Source organism: Arctopsyche grandis, chromosome 5 (assembly GCF_051622035.1).
Source record: "Arctopsyche grandis isolate Sample6627 chromosome 5, ASM5162203v2, whole genome shotgun sequence".
Taxonomy (NCBI): Eukaryota; Metazoa; Arthropoda; class Insecta; order Trichoptera; family Hydropsychidae; genus Arctopsyche; species Arctopsyche grandis.
Window position 1 is genome coordinate 7652737 of NC_135359.1, and position 17329 is coordinate 7670065.

Below are 17329 nucleotides of genomic sequence, written 5' to 3' on the forward strand. Positions count from 1 at the left end.
TTTTTTAATAAAAGTTTACTATTATAATAATACTGAATTACTGACTTTTGTTTTCCCTCTTGATCTTAATTTTTTATTGCTTTATAATAATTTTATTACTTTAAAAGTCAAAAATATATTTTTTTTTCTATAAAACTCGCCTAATACATTAGGCGAGTTTTATATTTTACTACGTTTACAAGGATTGGTTTTCGATCTTAATATTTTTTTATTTGTACATACTAAAAACATTTTTTTCAACGTTTCGACTTATAATTCGCTAGATAATTAATTATACGTATTTTCAAGAAATAAAAAAATCGCAATCAATAGAAAAACATCCGACTATTGATTCCAATACTCACTTTTGGCACAACGAATACTAGATTTTGAGTTAAATACTGCAAAAGTCAAAAATCTGTAAAACTTGCTATCTTATAATCTAGAGAAAACCAATCAAAATCATTATCATATTAGAATTCAGTGGATCAAACTTAGTAAAGATTGATTAGTCTCCGCTCCGGAAATTTTTTGTTGTTGCTCAGTTTATTAACCTTTAATGCGACAAACTATATAATACAATATACATAATATGTAATGGAACGATTGGTTTTGTTATTTTGAAAGCTTTCTAGCGTAAGTAGATTGCATAGATTTCATGTATATATTTGATTTGTGTGAGAATAAAAAAAAAAAACAGCATTCTGTTCCAAAATTTACTTGGCTATCGCACATCCTCCGCATTCTCGAATTGCTGCATGCGAATATTTTATTTTTCGCTGAATTCCTACGCCTCGCAACGGTCCAAATTGCCCGCTTTTATTTCGCATTGTTTAAACCAAACGTTTCTCTGGTTGATTATGCGAAATCAATACTTGACCTGTTTCATATCGTACGATTGCCGCGAAACCCTCTCATTACCTATCGACTTGCAATTTTTACCATTTGAATATAATATTAATAAAATATTATCTTTGAATCGACCCCACGCCACGTCTATGGAAAATCTTCGGCTCATTCGAGGCAATTTCCTGCCTTGAATATTTCATGAGACTTTTAATAATGAAATTTATGTGTCGTATTGATTTGAATATTTTATTTTTATCTATTTGACGGTTCTGTCGTCTGTCGTACGTTCGGTGACGACCTTGCTTCTACTGTCATATAGATAATAATTAGGATGCTGTACATATGTATGACATTCGATAGCATTTTTCCGTCATTTAACCGAATCGTCTGTATTGAAATCAAGCAGCGTGAAAGTCACAAGGTGATGATTCACGATTGTGTTCTTATGGCAAGTGTTGTCGCTGAAACTAACTGTACTTGCGGTTTCGCTAACTGCACTTTGTCGCGTTCGCTTGCATTTATTATACGCTCGTGCAAGTTCTGTTTTTCTTTAAGAAAATTCTGTGACCTGTAAAATCTTCCGTGTGTACACTTTAAAAAGACGGGAAGTCGATGATTAATTTCGCGTGATGATTTTATCGAAAATAATCGTTCCGAGTATGATATACTTATCTACGATAACAAATAATAGTAGGCACTTCAGATTGCTGTTTATTTTGTTTTTTATATACATATGTACAATCTGTATATAATATTTATTTAAGACAGGAGGATGCGGCCGAAAGTGTTGCAGCTGCTTCTTTTTTTTTTAGTTTTTATCGAAAAATAAAATCACATGCTTAAAAATCACCATATTTATAAAAAAAAGTTCACGTAGAGTGCATTTTTTTGTTTATTATGAAATAAGTTTTGCTCGCATAAGATTAATATGATAGATTTAATAAGCTAGTTACTGCTAAATGCAATTGATTTCGATTAATTGGTCCACAACTTAGTATAAATATTTGCATAATAAGGAAAACCTCATATGTTGCAGCTGCTTCCTTTTTATTACAAGCAGTGCCGTAGCGAGGCTATGGCAAATGTGCGAGTGCCAAGGGCGTTCGATGTGAAGGGCGCCTGAGGCGCCCCTCGCCTACTTTTTTAATAAAACATAAAATTTGAGATTAATTCGATGTGTTTTTGAAATATCCATTTGTATTTTTATACATATAGTATTTTTAACTGGTGAGGGTTTATTGACTTTACTGAACAAAATTTAATAAATCAAGGAATATCACATTCTCAAAAATAGTTGGAAATAAATAGATTGTGATCGATTTCTAAATGAACATGTTTAAAACATCAGTTACAAACTTTTTACGAGGGTAAAGACCCCAGGAGAATGTATCACATTGATATTTTAAATATACTATGTATGCATAATAGATAGATCGGAGTTACAAGAATCCTATCTCAATATCGAATTAGCGATACGTATATATATCACAGTGGCTTCTCATATATACATATATATGTATATATATTACTTCACTAATAGGTTATTATTTAATAAAATGTTTTTTTTTTAAAGAAATATATAACTCGTTTATTAAAAAATATCTGCAGCTTTTTTTTTGTTTATTCAATTTAAATCAAATATAAGATTAGGTTTATTACTTGTTTTTCACTGCTTGTATATATGCATATGTCCAAATGTACACTTCGTTCGTTCATGAACGTACTAGTATGTTTATACACAAACCAATCTGGCTAGCGCAGTTGATTTTCGCATACAAAATGGTTCACTGTTGTCAATTTCTTAGAAAAACCATGCTTATTTGCTCTCTTGCTTTGAAAACTAATGGAGTGGTCTATTGTTATTTGCAAAAGTATCCGCTTGTAGCCGAATATTAGTTATAAGACGTAAACACACTCGTACGGTATGGAAATACTCGCGGTTTCCAGCTGGGAAGAGCGTTTCATCATATCATTGTTACGATCTTATTATTTCGACAAGTTTCTCCTACTTTCTTCAAATATCGATCACTATGTCATTACGATGATAAAATCTCACCGAAAATACTTTTGGTGGGGAGTTCTAGGAAGATCGCGACTGCACCATACTTTATGTATGTATGCAATATTTTTAATATTAGCGGCAACAGGAAATATAGCAACGTTGCAATGTGGTTTCCATAGGATTTTTCTTTTAAATGCTTGCCATTTTAACATCTCAGAGGCTTTTAAAGTTTTGACAGCTACATTTTCGTGTGACACCTGGTAAGTCTATTTAAAGGTAGATTTTGACTAGCAATTACACTAAAACCAAAGGTTCGTGTATGGACGAACTAGTATGTTCATGAACGAACCGGAGAGAACACTTGGACTGTAACATATATGTATGTACATTCTGGTTAATGAGGTCACAACTCTTGAAGCCGTTTGGTTAAATCTTGGGCTATAGCTTTCAAGCCCCGTTTTACAGTCTTCAGGTATAATGAGACGCATCAGGGTCAAAATAATGAAGTTATATAAAGTAAATGTAGGTTCTGTATTCGGTTATATTACTGTTTTGGTATTTCTCCTTGTGAGAATGTGTCTTGGATCCTCTCTAGCCGAGATGTTTCCACATTGATTTGTCTTAATAAACAAGCGGATGCTCCAATTGTGATTTTTTGGTAGAAGTGGAAAATTAATTATCCAATGAATATCTGTATGATTTTTTCGTTTTCTTGCACTCAATCTGTCTTTTATACATTTGACGTGAAAATTTAGTTACATACCATTTTTGCTTTGATTAAACTTTCTAGTTATTAACGATTGAAATTAACCTTATTTCACTCCAACAGTGATCTTTTCTGTAATTCACGCCTCTCAGCTGGTTCATATCTCGGACGAGTTACAATAAATTCTTCTCTGCTACTTTCGTACTATTTATAAACGGAGTGCATATCTGATTCAAACTGTGGCCTGTATTATTAGCAGGAATAACCCATTACCTTATTCCGTTTTCCCTATTACAAGTTTCTATATATAGCTTGGAACCAGTTCTTATCCTTCTCCTTATGTTTTCACGCACTGATACATTTCGGACGTTTTTGTTAATTGTTTTTATTTCACTTCCAGCTCTTACATTGTATCCGTTTCCATGAAGGTTTTGGCTTTCTTTTGGGTTATTATGAGAGTGTCTGATAGTTTTTGTTTTTCGAGTGTTTCTCCTTCGTTCAGTTGCATATGGTGCTGTCTGTGTCGGTGTCGTTCATCCCTGGTTTTATTTATAGTGCAGTCACTGCACCAGCTGCACTCGGCTACTGAACCCAACACACTCTCGCTCTCACTGTCGTCGCCGTTATGCTCTGTAGAACATGCACCGCCATTTTTAATGTTTTGTCGAGACATCTATTGAACACGACCAAGGATATGGACAAAATATGTATTCCAAACCACTAATCAATAAAGCGAATGCTCGCAAACAGATCCGAGGCTCGTCAAAAATGTATTGGATTTTTTATATGGTTTTTAATTATCCTTTTAACTACTGGCAACTTACATTTTGCCTTTTGTGCTCTTAATACCGGTTGACACGATGCGAGTAGCTTTGACGTTACTCGCAGCTTAGCAACAGGTGATCCAACCGTTTTTGAATGTTTTGGACGTCCAAGCTACTTGCATCGTGTCAACCCGGTATAAAGGTGCTCTTGTTAACGGTAAACGGACTACTAGTCATATGTGAACCAGTCACAGGACAACCGGTCGCTCTAGATCGGTCACACCCTAAAACTAGTCACACCCGAAAATTGGTCACGAAAAAACTGGTCACACCCAAAAATTAAAAATTGGTCGAATTTTTGGGTGTGACCAATTTTTGGGTGTGAACAGCTTTAGGGTGTGACCAGTTTTGGTGTGACGGGTGATCACGTGTGACCGATCTAGAACGACCGGTTGTCCTGTGACCGGTTCACATTTGACTAGTAATCACCGAACCCTTGTTAACTACTAGCTGTCAGCAATACATTAATTTACCGTCAATTGGCGTTATTGTATCATTTTAATCCAACGACCGTGTTTCCCTTTTGTCAGAATTTAATGTTTTTTTTAAAAAGATTTAAAAAAAATGTAGGGTCCTTTTAAATAAAAAAAAGTCGTGCCCTAAAAATTTGCGAGATTTTTTACAACTTGACTACATTCCTGAAAAATGAAACCTTCGCAATGTTAGACACGTCTTAATGTAGAAACCGCCATGGCTCAGTGGTTAACGTGTTAACTTCCAACTGAGGAGTCATGGGTTCATTCCCTGGCTTGGTGTTGCTGGCCAGACTTTGGATATATGTTTGTGGCCCCAGATCGATATTTTCCTATCTGAGTTTTCCAATTTATCTGTTTTCATTGCTGAAACGGTTCCACGAAAATTGGCAACCTATCATGTCTCTCGCAAATTCGAGTTTATAGCACCCACTCTGTAAAATCAATGTATTTCTCGAAATATTAGTATTATCGAATTTTCCTATATAGTATATAGGTACATACGATACTGTATAAATATAATTGTTCTTCGATATTTTTAATTGTTTAGGAAACCGTATTGGGTTTACCTGTTAGGTCTTCCTGGTAAAAATAAAAAAAAAGATTTTCATGGGCTTACAACATGGTTGAGATATTTTTGTTTCCAATAGTTGATAATAAGTTACATATATTAGCTGAGAATTACATATTAAGTGAGGAGTGTATATGAAGTGGGCGGTCATATAGCCTCTCGAAACCATATGATCATAAATTTGACAGATAATGACTTCCATATAGCACTTAGTAGTGTAGTTGTGTACATTTCTGCATAGAAATATGTGCCATATGTTGTTTTTTTAATACACTTACTCCGAGAATAGTAATACTGTGTGAACTGCAAAACGAAATAGTCATTGTTTTGTTTGTTTTTGTGACATTTCGACAGTAAACAAAAGCCAACAGATTCCATGACTCGTCACGGTATTTGCTCTTATGTATGCCTTGATTGCTGGCGTTTCAAATTCAGTGTTTTTTTTTTTTTTCGGAAAAAATGTAATAACGAGGAAGGTGAAAGGGTCGTTAAAAAATGTCACCGTGCTTATGCAAGTTAAAACTTATTTTTAATGTGGTATGGGTGACTTGAGTTCCGGTAATGTCGAGACATGAAAACAGATGGTCTCTTGGTCTTGTCTAGGGTATGACGTGATCTATCAATATAGCCATTTTGCCAGAAAGTAGAATGCGTTGGTCAGCTTTGTGTGGGGTACGTAGAAAAAGATATGCGGTTTGGAATACATTTGACGTGTTGATGCATATATGTATGTATGTACATATGTACGTATATGCTGTCTTTGGGATTATTTTCGGCAATATTTACGTGTGGTATCTACTTTTTGCAAAGCGTATAAATACAATTTAGGTTCTACATACATACTTTGCGAACCATTATATGTAATTATCATTTCAAAGTATACACATATGTATGCATGTTCCATATATATTAGTATGTAGTGTTTGCGGACGTTATTATTTCGTTTTTAATGCGACTATTTGAAAGATTAATTTAGATAAGGACTTTGTTATTGACGGTTGTGAATAAAAATTGCTCGAAATGAACATTATATGTATGTATTTGTTTATTTTTATCTTGCTCTTTTGATTTGTAGAACTTTTTTAAATCGATTATTATTATTGTCCAATTGCTTTAGAATGTCTTGATGCCCATTTAAATTTTCTACGGTTAGTTTCGTTATAATGACCATTTAAAAGTAGCTCTATTATATAAAAAACACCGGTCTCCGTGACGAGCCGGAATGTTAAATTACAGAAAACACAAATATCGGAAGGCAAAGATCGAAAATCGAAAGATCTTAAGTCGAAAGATCAAAAAAAAAGGGTGCATGGTAAACGGTACATACTCACTTAATTTGCGCGAGCTGGGTACAACAGGAACAAGAGGAACGGGCTTTTCCTCCCGTATTAATGTGCGCACGCAGAATAATAAGAAGCGCCCGTTCCTCTTGTTCCTGTTGTACCCAGCTCGCGCAAATTAAGTGAGTATGTACCGTTTACCATGCACCCTTTTTTTATCTTTCGATTTAAGATCTTTCGATTTTCGATCTTTGCCTTCCGATATTTGTGTTTTCTGTAATTTAACATTCTGGCTCGTCACGTAGACCCAAAAAACACGCAGTTCATTCATTTTATGCTAAACATATAGTTTTTTTTAAACAATCTAATAGCCAGCAGTATAGCACGGTAGTTGCGTTAATACTAACCACCGGGAGGTTCCCGAGTCTGAGCCCTGGGTTGACCTTGGATTGAAAATAATTTTTTCCGAGTATTTCTGTAGTACTGCTGGTCATACTTGGATATTTGTGTTTGCCAATTTATCTGATTTCATTTTTGAAACAAGTTCCTCAACAAAAACTATTATTTGTCACCACTATTTTAATATGATTTCAAACTTATAATCTATAAATTGATGTATGTATCTACAAATTTAATACCATAGATGTCGCTCAGGGGCAACCCGTGTTGGCGTCATGGAAAAATATAAATTAATTACCTATAAATAAAATATTATTTTTTGCAGTGATTGAAAATGTAGGACATCCTTCCGTAGATTTTAGTAGACACACAATAATAAAACCAAAAATATTTCATGGAAGAGAAAAAAGACAAATTTCAACAACGTTAGAACAGGTAATTAATATTTATTTTTTAATAAAATAAATAGCTCTCAATTTGATGTTAAATTTATAACCATTTTCATATATGATATTTCGTTTTGTTTTAGGAGGGTCTCCATATACACGATCTCACAATTAGTTACGATATAGACGGTGAACAGTATTTATTAGATCTTCGTCTAAATAGGGAATTGATACCGTCAAATTTTTTTGTACGTCATCAACTTCAGGGTCAACATATTATTAAAAATGCAACTGAAAGGGTATGCAAATTTTGTCTAACTTCCACATATAAATGAAATTTCGACTAATTTTTGGTGGCTAATGACTTTTGTTTTGAATTTAGGACGTTAATTTATGTCAGTATGTGGGAAAAATCCGAGGTGTTGAGGATTCTTGGGTTGCTGTATCAACTTGCAAGGGATTGAGAGGAGTAGTGTACGATGGAAAGACTATGCATTATCTTCAAGCCGGAAAAGGTATAAACAAAAGCCCTTCCTATTGGAATTTTCAATCAATATTTTTTATTTTTATGTAAGTTCTTTTGTTTCAGAAAATTCTTTAGGTGAATCGCACTTTCTATATAAACATGAAGATTTAGTTACAAATCATAAATGCGGATATGTGGGAGGAGGTCATAATGAAACCGAATCTTTAAATTCTGTGAACCATGAATTTAACCGGATTCTACGAGTGAGTGCTATTTTTTAATTGTAAGATAATCTTGTGTTATCGATGCAAAATAACGTTTGGCTAAAATTTGTTTCCAGTATAAAAGGTCTGCATCGCCGACTGAAACCTCGGTAAGAGGGCCGTATAATGCGAACAAAAAATCGCGTTACGTCGAATTAGTATTAGTAGTCGATAATAAGGAATATAAAGAATTGGGCGAAAATCTTAGTAATGTGTACCATCATTGCAAAGACATAGCAAATATAATTAATTCGGTGAGTTTTATTTTCGATAAATTGTACGTGTGTGCTTATTTTATATACAGACATTTTGATGAAGTGAATGTTATTTTCAGTTATATGCGCCTCTAAATATATTTATTGCACTAGTGGGTGTAGTTGTGTGGACAGAATATGATGAAATAAAACTATCAGATAATGGAGATACTACGTTGACTAACTTCTTGCATTACAGAAGAGAAAGACTCGTTAAAGATCATCCGAATGATAATGCTCAACTTCTGACGTAAGATTAATGATCAAAACATTTTTAAATGCCAATTGAAGGAAAATTTTTTGATAATTTTTATTTAATTTCAGACGAGAACAGTTTGCAGGAGGAGTTGTAGGAAAAGCTTTGAAAGGACCAATTTGTACGTACGAATTCTCTGGCGGTGTTGCAATGGATCATTCTAATGTAGTAGGACTTGTGGCTACTACCGTAGCTCATGAAATGGGACATAATTTTGGTACGATTTCAGTTTCATATACGATTTCAAATTCGGTGCATGTATAGTTGCAATTTTAATACAAATACATATTTATATTTTTATAGGAATGGAACACGATACAGAGAGTTGTAAATGTCCCGATGATAGATGTATAATGAGTCCGTCTAGTAATTCTCAAAGTCCCACTCATTGGTCTTCTTGCAGTTTAGAATATTTGGCACTAGCATTTGAACATGGAATGGACTATTGCCTGAGGTAAATTAAACAAGTTTTGTTTCTATTTAATAACACTGTTCGACACGAAAAATGGTTCAGAGGCGAGATATGACTTTTCTTATAAATCTAACAAAAAATAGTGTGGCCAGAACATAAACATCTTTCAATAGAAAATACTCAATATAAAATAGTATTAACAGTGGGAAAAAATCCCAAGTGAAAATACGTAGTTTTGGCTTTTGATTTGAACTGGACGACTACTTAGAGAGATTTAAAAGCTGAAAAGTACTACCAATAAAAGATAAAATTCCCGACTATAGATTCCAATATTCATTTTCAACAGGAAATTGACAAATTTTGAGACATCGACCGAACAACACCAAGATATAGAAAAATCGCGCGATTTAAAAAACACATACATATCTCCAAATCTCGAGCCAATCAACATTTTTTATTACCAGATTCGTGTTTAATGGGCATAAGAAAAGTCATATCTCGTCTCTGAACCAAAAAAAAAGTCGTCATTTGTCGAACAGTGTAATAATTACATTTGCGATTTAATACAAAATTTTCATTCCATCACAGAAATAAACCTAAGAAACTATTTGACTCCCCGATTTGTGGAAACGGCTTTGTTGAATTAGGAGAAGAATGCGACTGCGGTTTATCTAAATCGTGTGATGGAAATTTTTGTTGTAATCCTGCAACTTGTATGCTGTTCCAGAATGCAACGTGTGCCACAGGCGAGTGCTGTGATCTGAAGGTAATGTTACATTTTAATTCTTTGCTTCAAGTTCGTGTAGTTTAAGTTTGAAGGTGTACTAATTCAACGCCTTTTGTGTAGACTTGCCGTCCATCGGATGCTGGAACCATGTGTAGGAGTGCTGAACATGAATGTGATCTACCAGAATTTTGCACTGGTCAGTCTGAATTTTGCCCTGACGATGTATTTAAAATGGATACTGAAACGTGTGAGGGGGGACATGTAAGATATTTTACTGTTTACTATTTTTTAAACGATAAATTTATTGTATTTACATGTGTATGTTCATATTTCGTTTTGTAGGCATTTTGCTATCAAGGTTCTTGCAGAACTAGAACAGATCAATGCCGATTGCTTTGGGGACCGTCTGGTGAAACTAGCGATGATAAATGTTATGAAATGAATAGAAAAGGAACACGGTATATATTATCTAATTATTTATAATATATTTTTAATACTAATGAATGTTTTGATATTTATTTTATAAAACATTGATTGCAGGCATGGTAACTGTGGTTATAATCGCCTCAAACAAAATTTTTCCAAATGTCAAGATGAAAATCTTTTATGTGGCATGCTTCATTGCCGTCATTTGAATGAGCGTTTGGAATTTGGAATGGAAAATGTTGCGATTTTATCGCATTCGTTTATCAATAATAAAGGTTCGATTATTCCATGTCGATCGGCAATGGTGGATTTGGGGCTGAATCAAGTCGATCCTGGCCTAGTTCCCGACGGTGCAAAATGCGGTGAAGGAAAAGTATAGTTATTCGAAAATAGTATTTTAAATAAAATATTTAGAGATTTTAATGTGTACCAGATTTTACTGCATTTTGGGAAATGACACAAATACATTTTTCGTATGCTTAATTAACATACATACATATATCTCTAATTGAAAATAATTGGAACAAGATTATTTGTGCTATTTATCTAATTTTGTGAAGTAAACAGTCAGCTTTCACTTGTCGAATTTTGATATATACGGTGTCACAACAAGACTCATGGAAATTTCGTTCACCGACAACTCGCTCACGACCGTTCGCTCGCCGAAAGTTCGTTCACAGATACTTGTTAACCGATAACTTGCTCAATGATGATTCGTTCACGGACAGTTCATTTATGACTGTTCGTTCACGACTGTTAGTTTGTGATATTTCGTTTATACATATATGCTTTGTTCACAGATTTTCATTCACAAATATAAAATAACTCGTTTGCGGAGCTCGTATGTGAATTGAATAAATAATTTTATTGATTTTGGTAAGTGAAAACTGACCCTGCACCGTTCACTTACGAACGAGTTATTTTATATTTGTGAATGAACATCTGTGAACGAAATAACGGTTAATGAACTGTCTGTCAATGACATGTTTGTGAATTAACGGTTGTGAGCAGTTGTGAGCGTAAAAAGGAAGTTTGACAAGCGAATGCAGATTGCACTTTTTATGATGACTTTTTTATCTATGAAAAAAAAACTATCAAAATATGAATAAATGTTTTTTTTTAGATGTGTGTGAATCAGAGATGCTTAGCAGTTGATTCATTAAGATTGGAAGTGAAGTCGAAATCTGATCAAAGCTTGATTTGTCCTTTCGATTGTAATGGTCGTGGTGTTTGCAATTCATTAGGTAATAAAATAAATAGATTATTTTATTTTGATTTTTTCATTGTTTTCTAATTTGAATTATCCGGTCTGTAGGTCATTGTCACTGTGATAAAGGATATGCACCACCTCTATGCGAATATCCTGGTCCTGGCGGCAGTTTGGATTCGGGTCCTGCCAGTCCAAATCGTAAGAAGCATTTTTTATATACGAATTATTTTAAGAAATCCTTTTATGATATATCACCCATTTCATAAATTAGTATGAAAATAAAGATTCTTTGGTTATTTTTTTAATTTTTCCATTTTTTTTTCAGCTCCCAAAGAAATTGTGATGCTCATATGTATAGGATTATCCGGAATAATAACAACAGTGCTACTTTTGGCTCTCCTTTCATATTACTCGCAACATAATGCTATTATATGTTGGAAGGAACCAAAGACTATGTCGTATGTACAAAAAAATAATTCTGGTTTTTGTGCAAAGTGTTCTTCATTCTTCACTTGTGGCTTTGGTCGCTTTTATTCTTGTAGTGGTAAAAATTGCTTATGTTGCAAATCAGATTCTAACAATATAGATAACAGTAAAAATATCAGTAGCGAAGTGCATGAAAATCTTGATCCGAGTCATAAAAAATTGGAAAAACATGAAATAAAGAAGGCTAATTTGATATCGACGACTAACGAACATGTTCAGAATAATTTTTCATCGTATAAATCGAGAGTTCTTAGCATAAGACGCAGCAGTTTATTTAATAGTAAGGATGAAAGACAGCTGCAAAAAAAAGATTTGTTAATTAATCCTCCTGATACAGTGAAAATCCCTGTTCATGGCAATAAAATTTCGAATGCAAACATAAAACATCTTGTACTTAATACTTCCTTAGTAAAGTCAAAAGATAATATTTTATCTCCTTCTTCAACATTTTGTTCGAGCTCTGAATCTTTTGACGATGACACTGATGATATTCCACAAAATCCTGTATCTGTAAGAGCATTAAGAGATCAATTGTTTATGAATGCTGATAAAAATAATCCTCAAAATAGAGTATATGTTAAAACCAATATTAAAATCAATCCTATGTTTCCAAAGGTTTGATTTATAGTATTATTTTGTAGTTAACTGTAGACTATGATTTCTTTTAATTATATGTATTAAATAATTTAATTTATTTTTCTAACATTCATTTTTATCATATCAATTTAAGGTTTTTTCACTATGAAAGAAATTATTTTAAAATAATAACTTTTGATTCAATGAATACAACGATTTTCAATTTGAAACAGTTTTCTTTCAAAGTGAAAATATTTCATTTCTGTGAACTAATTTGAGATGGGGCTAATTCAGAAATGGGGAATATAAATATTTGATAAAACTGTGTTTATGAAGGGTCCTGATAAATGGTCATTCAAATATGTGTACAAATTATATACATAGTGCCATGTAATTTAAAAATATGATATAGAAATCTTGTTCTTCGTTTCTGAATATGTTATAATGTATTTTTTGTGTAGTTAGAAAATTGGTGTTGGTTGTTCACAATTTGCACTCAAAATGCATGTAATATCTTATTTTTTTACTTTGCTTTTTTAATATTTCAATTATTGGTTTACTAATATACCTACATATATTATATTTGTGTTTTTCTTCTTCTTTTCTTTTAATACTTTTAAATTGTGATTTTAGTTTTCACTCTGTATGCACAGTGCTTTGTAAATTTGAATATTATATTTTGGCTGTTAAATAATTGTATTCTATTGCATGTTATGTTTTTATTTTTGGATTTATAATAAATGTTTATATATATATATATATATATATATATATATATATATATATATATATATATATATATATATATATTTTTTTTTTTTTTTTTTCTGTAATGTTGAATTTTGCATGTTTCAAAAATGATTAAGTTTAGTTAATTTTTATTTTTTTATTTTCATATTATGGAAATATTATATAAAAGAATGATTATTTCTCGAAAATTTAATAGAATTAATGAATATAATTAATTTGTCTCATAATATTTCAAAGTAAAAATCTCCAATACAGTAGTGTTTATATTTATAAGTAAATTAAAAATTATTTTTAGATTTTTATTAAAATTTTAAATATAGTAAAATGTAATATAATCTTTGTATTTACAAATTGTATTGTCACAAAAGTTGTATAGTATTGGACTTTCATATGCCTTGAGCATTTAATCTGAATTCTGCCGGTAAGAGTCTATTACTTTTACTACTCTATAAAACTACTTAAATTACATAATTTTCCTTTTTTATAGGTTGAAATCTTCAAACAAAGGCAATCTACAACGTCGTACATCTCGTGGAGCCAGTTGCCTTGAATTATGTAGTCCTTCAAACTCCATTCCAACTACCGTATCGCCCACTACACCACATCTTTCTCCAGATGACATGAATTCCAGCCTTCTACCGACTCATAATTCTCAATTGAACGAACAATCACAGCATATCAATTTTTTCGGAAATTTCAAAGGATTTTCTTTGACCCCTCTCCAGAAACAAGAAAAACAATTTGGAGTTTCCAATCAAAATTTCGGCATTGAAAATGAAAACACGAACAAGTCTGTATCTAGCTTTTCGGCAAAATCAGACAAATCCAATCAAAATAATGTGAGAAGTGTTGTTAGTGCATTAAATTCCAAGAACTCTGATCAACCGAATATTGGCAACAGTAATTCAGGGAATTCCACGAATGTTTCAACCATTCCACGTTCTCCTGTCCATAAATTGCCACAGAGATCAGCACCCCCTATACCTAGTGTGCCTTCTATATCTATAAAAATGCCAACTAGTAATAAATCAAATTTACATAATCCAAATACAAACAAAGTGACCGCTACTATAAACAAGTTTGGTGCTTCTGATAAAAATAAATCAATCGTAGCAGGCGTCGAAAGCTCGAACACTGCTTCAATGGTTCCAGCATTGCCTCCGGCGAATCCTGTTGCAACAAACACACGTCCAGTCATTTCTAATCCAATTTTAGAAGCTTCAACCTGCACAGCAAAGGAACTTATATCACCATTAAAGAATAGTGGCGGCACTATAACAAATGTCGTTCCACTAAGAGCGGCTCCAACTATTCCTGCTGAATCAAGTAAAAGGCCTTTGAGCAGTCCAAATTCTGTAACCAATGCCATTATTAATTTGCAAGAAGAACAACCTACCAAAAAATCTAAAGACGGCATTACACTGAATCGGATTGCTTCATTTTTGAAACAAGAGAAAAATGATAAGGATAAATCTAGAAATCCTGTAGAGAGGAGTCACTCTCTTCCAAAAAATCAACATAACCAGATTAAAGCGTTTAAAAATTTGGATAAAAATGAATTGAGAACATTACCCATTTCCAATCCGATTCCATTGAATGACATTGACCTGCCTAGTAGTGCAGTTGTGATTGGGTCGGATTCTGAAGATTCAGATCCTAACAAATCTATAATGCGTGCGCAAAGTATGAGAGGACCAGTATCGCCGCAAAAACCAAATATACCAGCATTTGGTTCAATGAGGCAGGCATCGGGTGTAAAGAGACCAACATCAATACCTGTAAGTAATAGACCGACGTCACCACCTCCTCCCAGGCCTAACATGCCATTAAATCATGATGAATCGAATAAAACGAAAAATTTACTCCAAGATCAAAAACGAATTACATTTAATAGTAAAAGAGCATTTGATGCTAAAACGCCTGAATATGATGATTGTGTATCCGAAACGCACACTCATTTGGCGAATATCAACGAGGAAAATTCTTCCGACAATATATATGCTATTATAGAAGAAAGTCCTCCGCCTAATAGTGCTAATAAAACATTTAATAATAAACCCCTACCAAACTTACCATCGAAAGTGAACACGTTCCCGCAAACTAATGCTTCTATGTCGCAGGGGAAAGTAGCTTCGAATTCTGAAAATGTGGGTCTTTTAGGAGAAATAGTTTCTGAAATACAGAATAGAAATTTAGAATCAATATATTCGTCTTCTACGTTAGCAAGAAAAAAGAAAGAGAAGGAAATGGGAATAAATTTTTCAGATACGGAGAATGATTTTGAGGAGAATTTGAGTAATTATGATAGTCTATCCCAATATAAACCAAGCGACAATGAATATAGTAATTTACATACAGCGAAATCTATGTCAAGTGCTGCTTCAACTACCAGTAGTGGCTATTTGAGTCCCTCTGCTGTAAATGTTCCAGTTGGTCTAATACGATTCAAACCGAATGTAGTAGACAAAGGAAATAAAGAAGTTTCCTTACCGGAAGCTGTATCAAATAAACTAGAAAATAAATTTTCAAAATTTGAAGAAAAAGAGAAAAATGAAACAGTACCATATGTATCAACTTTAAATAGAGCTGCAGGGCCTTTTGCTGCCATTTACAATAAGAATAAATCTGTCGATTTGAATGCATCTCTCAACCAAAAAGATCAAAACATTTCCCAAGAAATTGATAGCAAAAACCCAAGGAAGATATCTCCACCGTCAATAAATATTGGCCAACCGAAGAATAAGAATGGTTCGTTAAACATTCCAACAACTTTTAAAAGCACAAGTTTTGTGAAACCGTCTCTCAAGACACCTATCCCTAAAGCGGAAATGAATAGTCCAGATTTGGTGTCCAGTTGTGCATCCGCCCAAAGTTACAAATCTCCGGATATTGTCAATACCAATAGTAGTCAATCGAGTGTATCTAACACTCCCAAAAGTACTAGTTTTGATCAAGGAGTAATATTGAAACCAGCACTGCAAACCAGTGCCAAACCGTCAGTTACTACTTTTCAAAAACCATCTAATATTTTGACAAAGAAAGATCCGCAGAAAACTTTAACAAATGGATTTGACTCTTCAAAGTCTACATTAAGAAGTGCTCCTACGCCCCCAGTGAACACATATATTATTGATAAGAAAAAAACAACACCTCCTAGACCAAGTTTACCAAAAGTGCTTCAAAATAACGTAGCTAGTCAAAAAAATCAAATCACAAACAATAGTCTCAATGTCAATAAAGCGAATGCTGTTGAAAATAATATCAATAAAACAAACAGTGTCGTCGATAGGCAAAAACAGTTGAAAAGTATTCCCACCAAACGGGGTGATGAAGTGTCCAATAAAATTTCTAACAATATAAATGCAAAATCTAGCATAAATTCTAAAGTATCTAATGTTGCCAATTTACAGCAAAAATTTGAGAGTTCCAAGAGTAATGCTAAAGCAACGCCATCACTCAAGAAAACTTAATTTTACATTTCTCCCCAAAATCGTTGTGATATATTTCTCTATTTTAAATTTTAAGCCTTGTTGCTGTTTTTAAGTTGTATATAATATATTTAGGATAATGTATTTATTATATGTAAATGTGTACAAATAGATATTTTTAACATACATATTTGCGAAAAGACTTGAATGTATTTTAATTGCTTCACCCATTACATTATCTCCATTTTTTTAAATGTGACAAAAATAAATAAAAATCAATACTGATCACACTTAAACATTCATTGGAAAAGCTCTTAACCTTTATATATGCATATAGGAGTACCGCTGTGTCATTGACTATGCTCAAGTGGTTGACCACCTGTATTTTTAAGTTAAAAGTAACGTCATAACATCACCGAGTATCTTTGTACCTTCAATGGTGTTCCTATTCACTATTAATAGATAGCAATATTAATTTATCGTTGATAAACAGCAATATATTATTTCAATTTAAATGACAAACGACTAGTGTTCTCTCAATTGATCACTTTACAAACAACTTAAAAGTTGGGAAAATTGAGTCAGACCTTTTACACGAAATTTCAA

General features: G+C 32.9%; 1 protein-coding gene across 2 annotated transcripts in view; it reads left to right on the plus strand.

Annotated features, from left to right (window-relative positions):
- LOC143912233 (uncharacterized) overlaps window positions 1-16919 on the plus strand; it is a 32433-nt gene extending 15514 nt beyond the window's left edge. The window contains exons 2-17 of one of the 2 annotated variants that reach the window (XM_077431501.1): window positions 7409-7518; window positions 7613-7768; window positions 7852-7984; window positions 8059-8198; window positions 8276-8452; window positions 8533-8702; window positions 8777-8925; window positions 9012-9162; window positions 9709-9886; window positions 9968-10108; window positions 10190-10305; window positions 10388-10646; window positions 11397-11517; window positions 11589-11681; window positions 11809-11941; window positions 13783-16919. In XM_077431501.1, the coding sequence (XP_077287627.1) occupies window positions 7409-7518; window positions 7613-7768; window positions 7852-7984; window positions 8059-8198; window positions 8276-8452; window positions 8533-8702; window positions 8777-8925; window positions 9012-9162; window positions 9709-9886; window positions 9968-10108; window positions 10190-10305; window positions 10388-10646; window positions 11397-11517; window positions 11589-11681; window positions 11809-11941; window positions 13783-16765 (5210 nt within the window). In that variant the 3' untranslated portion in view covers window positions 16766-16919. The remainder of the gene's footprint in view (window positions 1-7408; window positions 7519-7612; window positions 7769-7851; window positions 7985-8058; window positions 8199-8275; window positions 8453-8532; window positions 8703-8776; window positions 8926-9011; window positions 9163-9708; window positions 9887-9967; window positions 10109-10189; window positions 10306-10387; window positions 10647-11396; window positions 11518-11588; window positions 11682-11808; window positions 11942-13782) is intronic. The other variant, XM_077431502.1, reaches the window with a different exon arrangement.
- The last annotated feature ends 410 nt before the right edge of the window (window positions 16920-17329 follow it).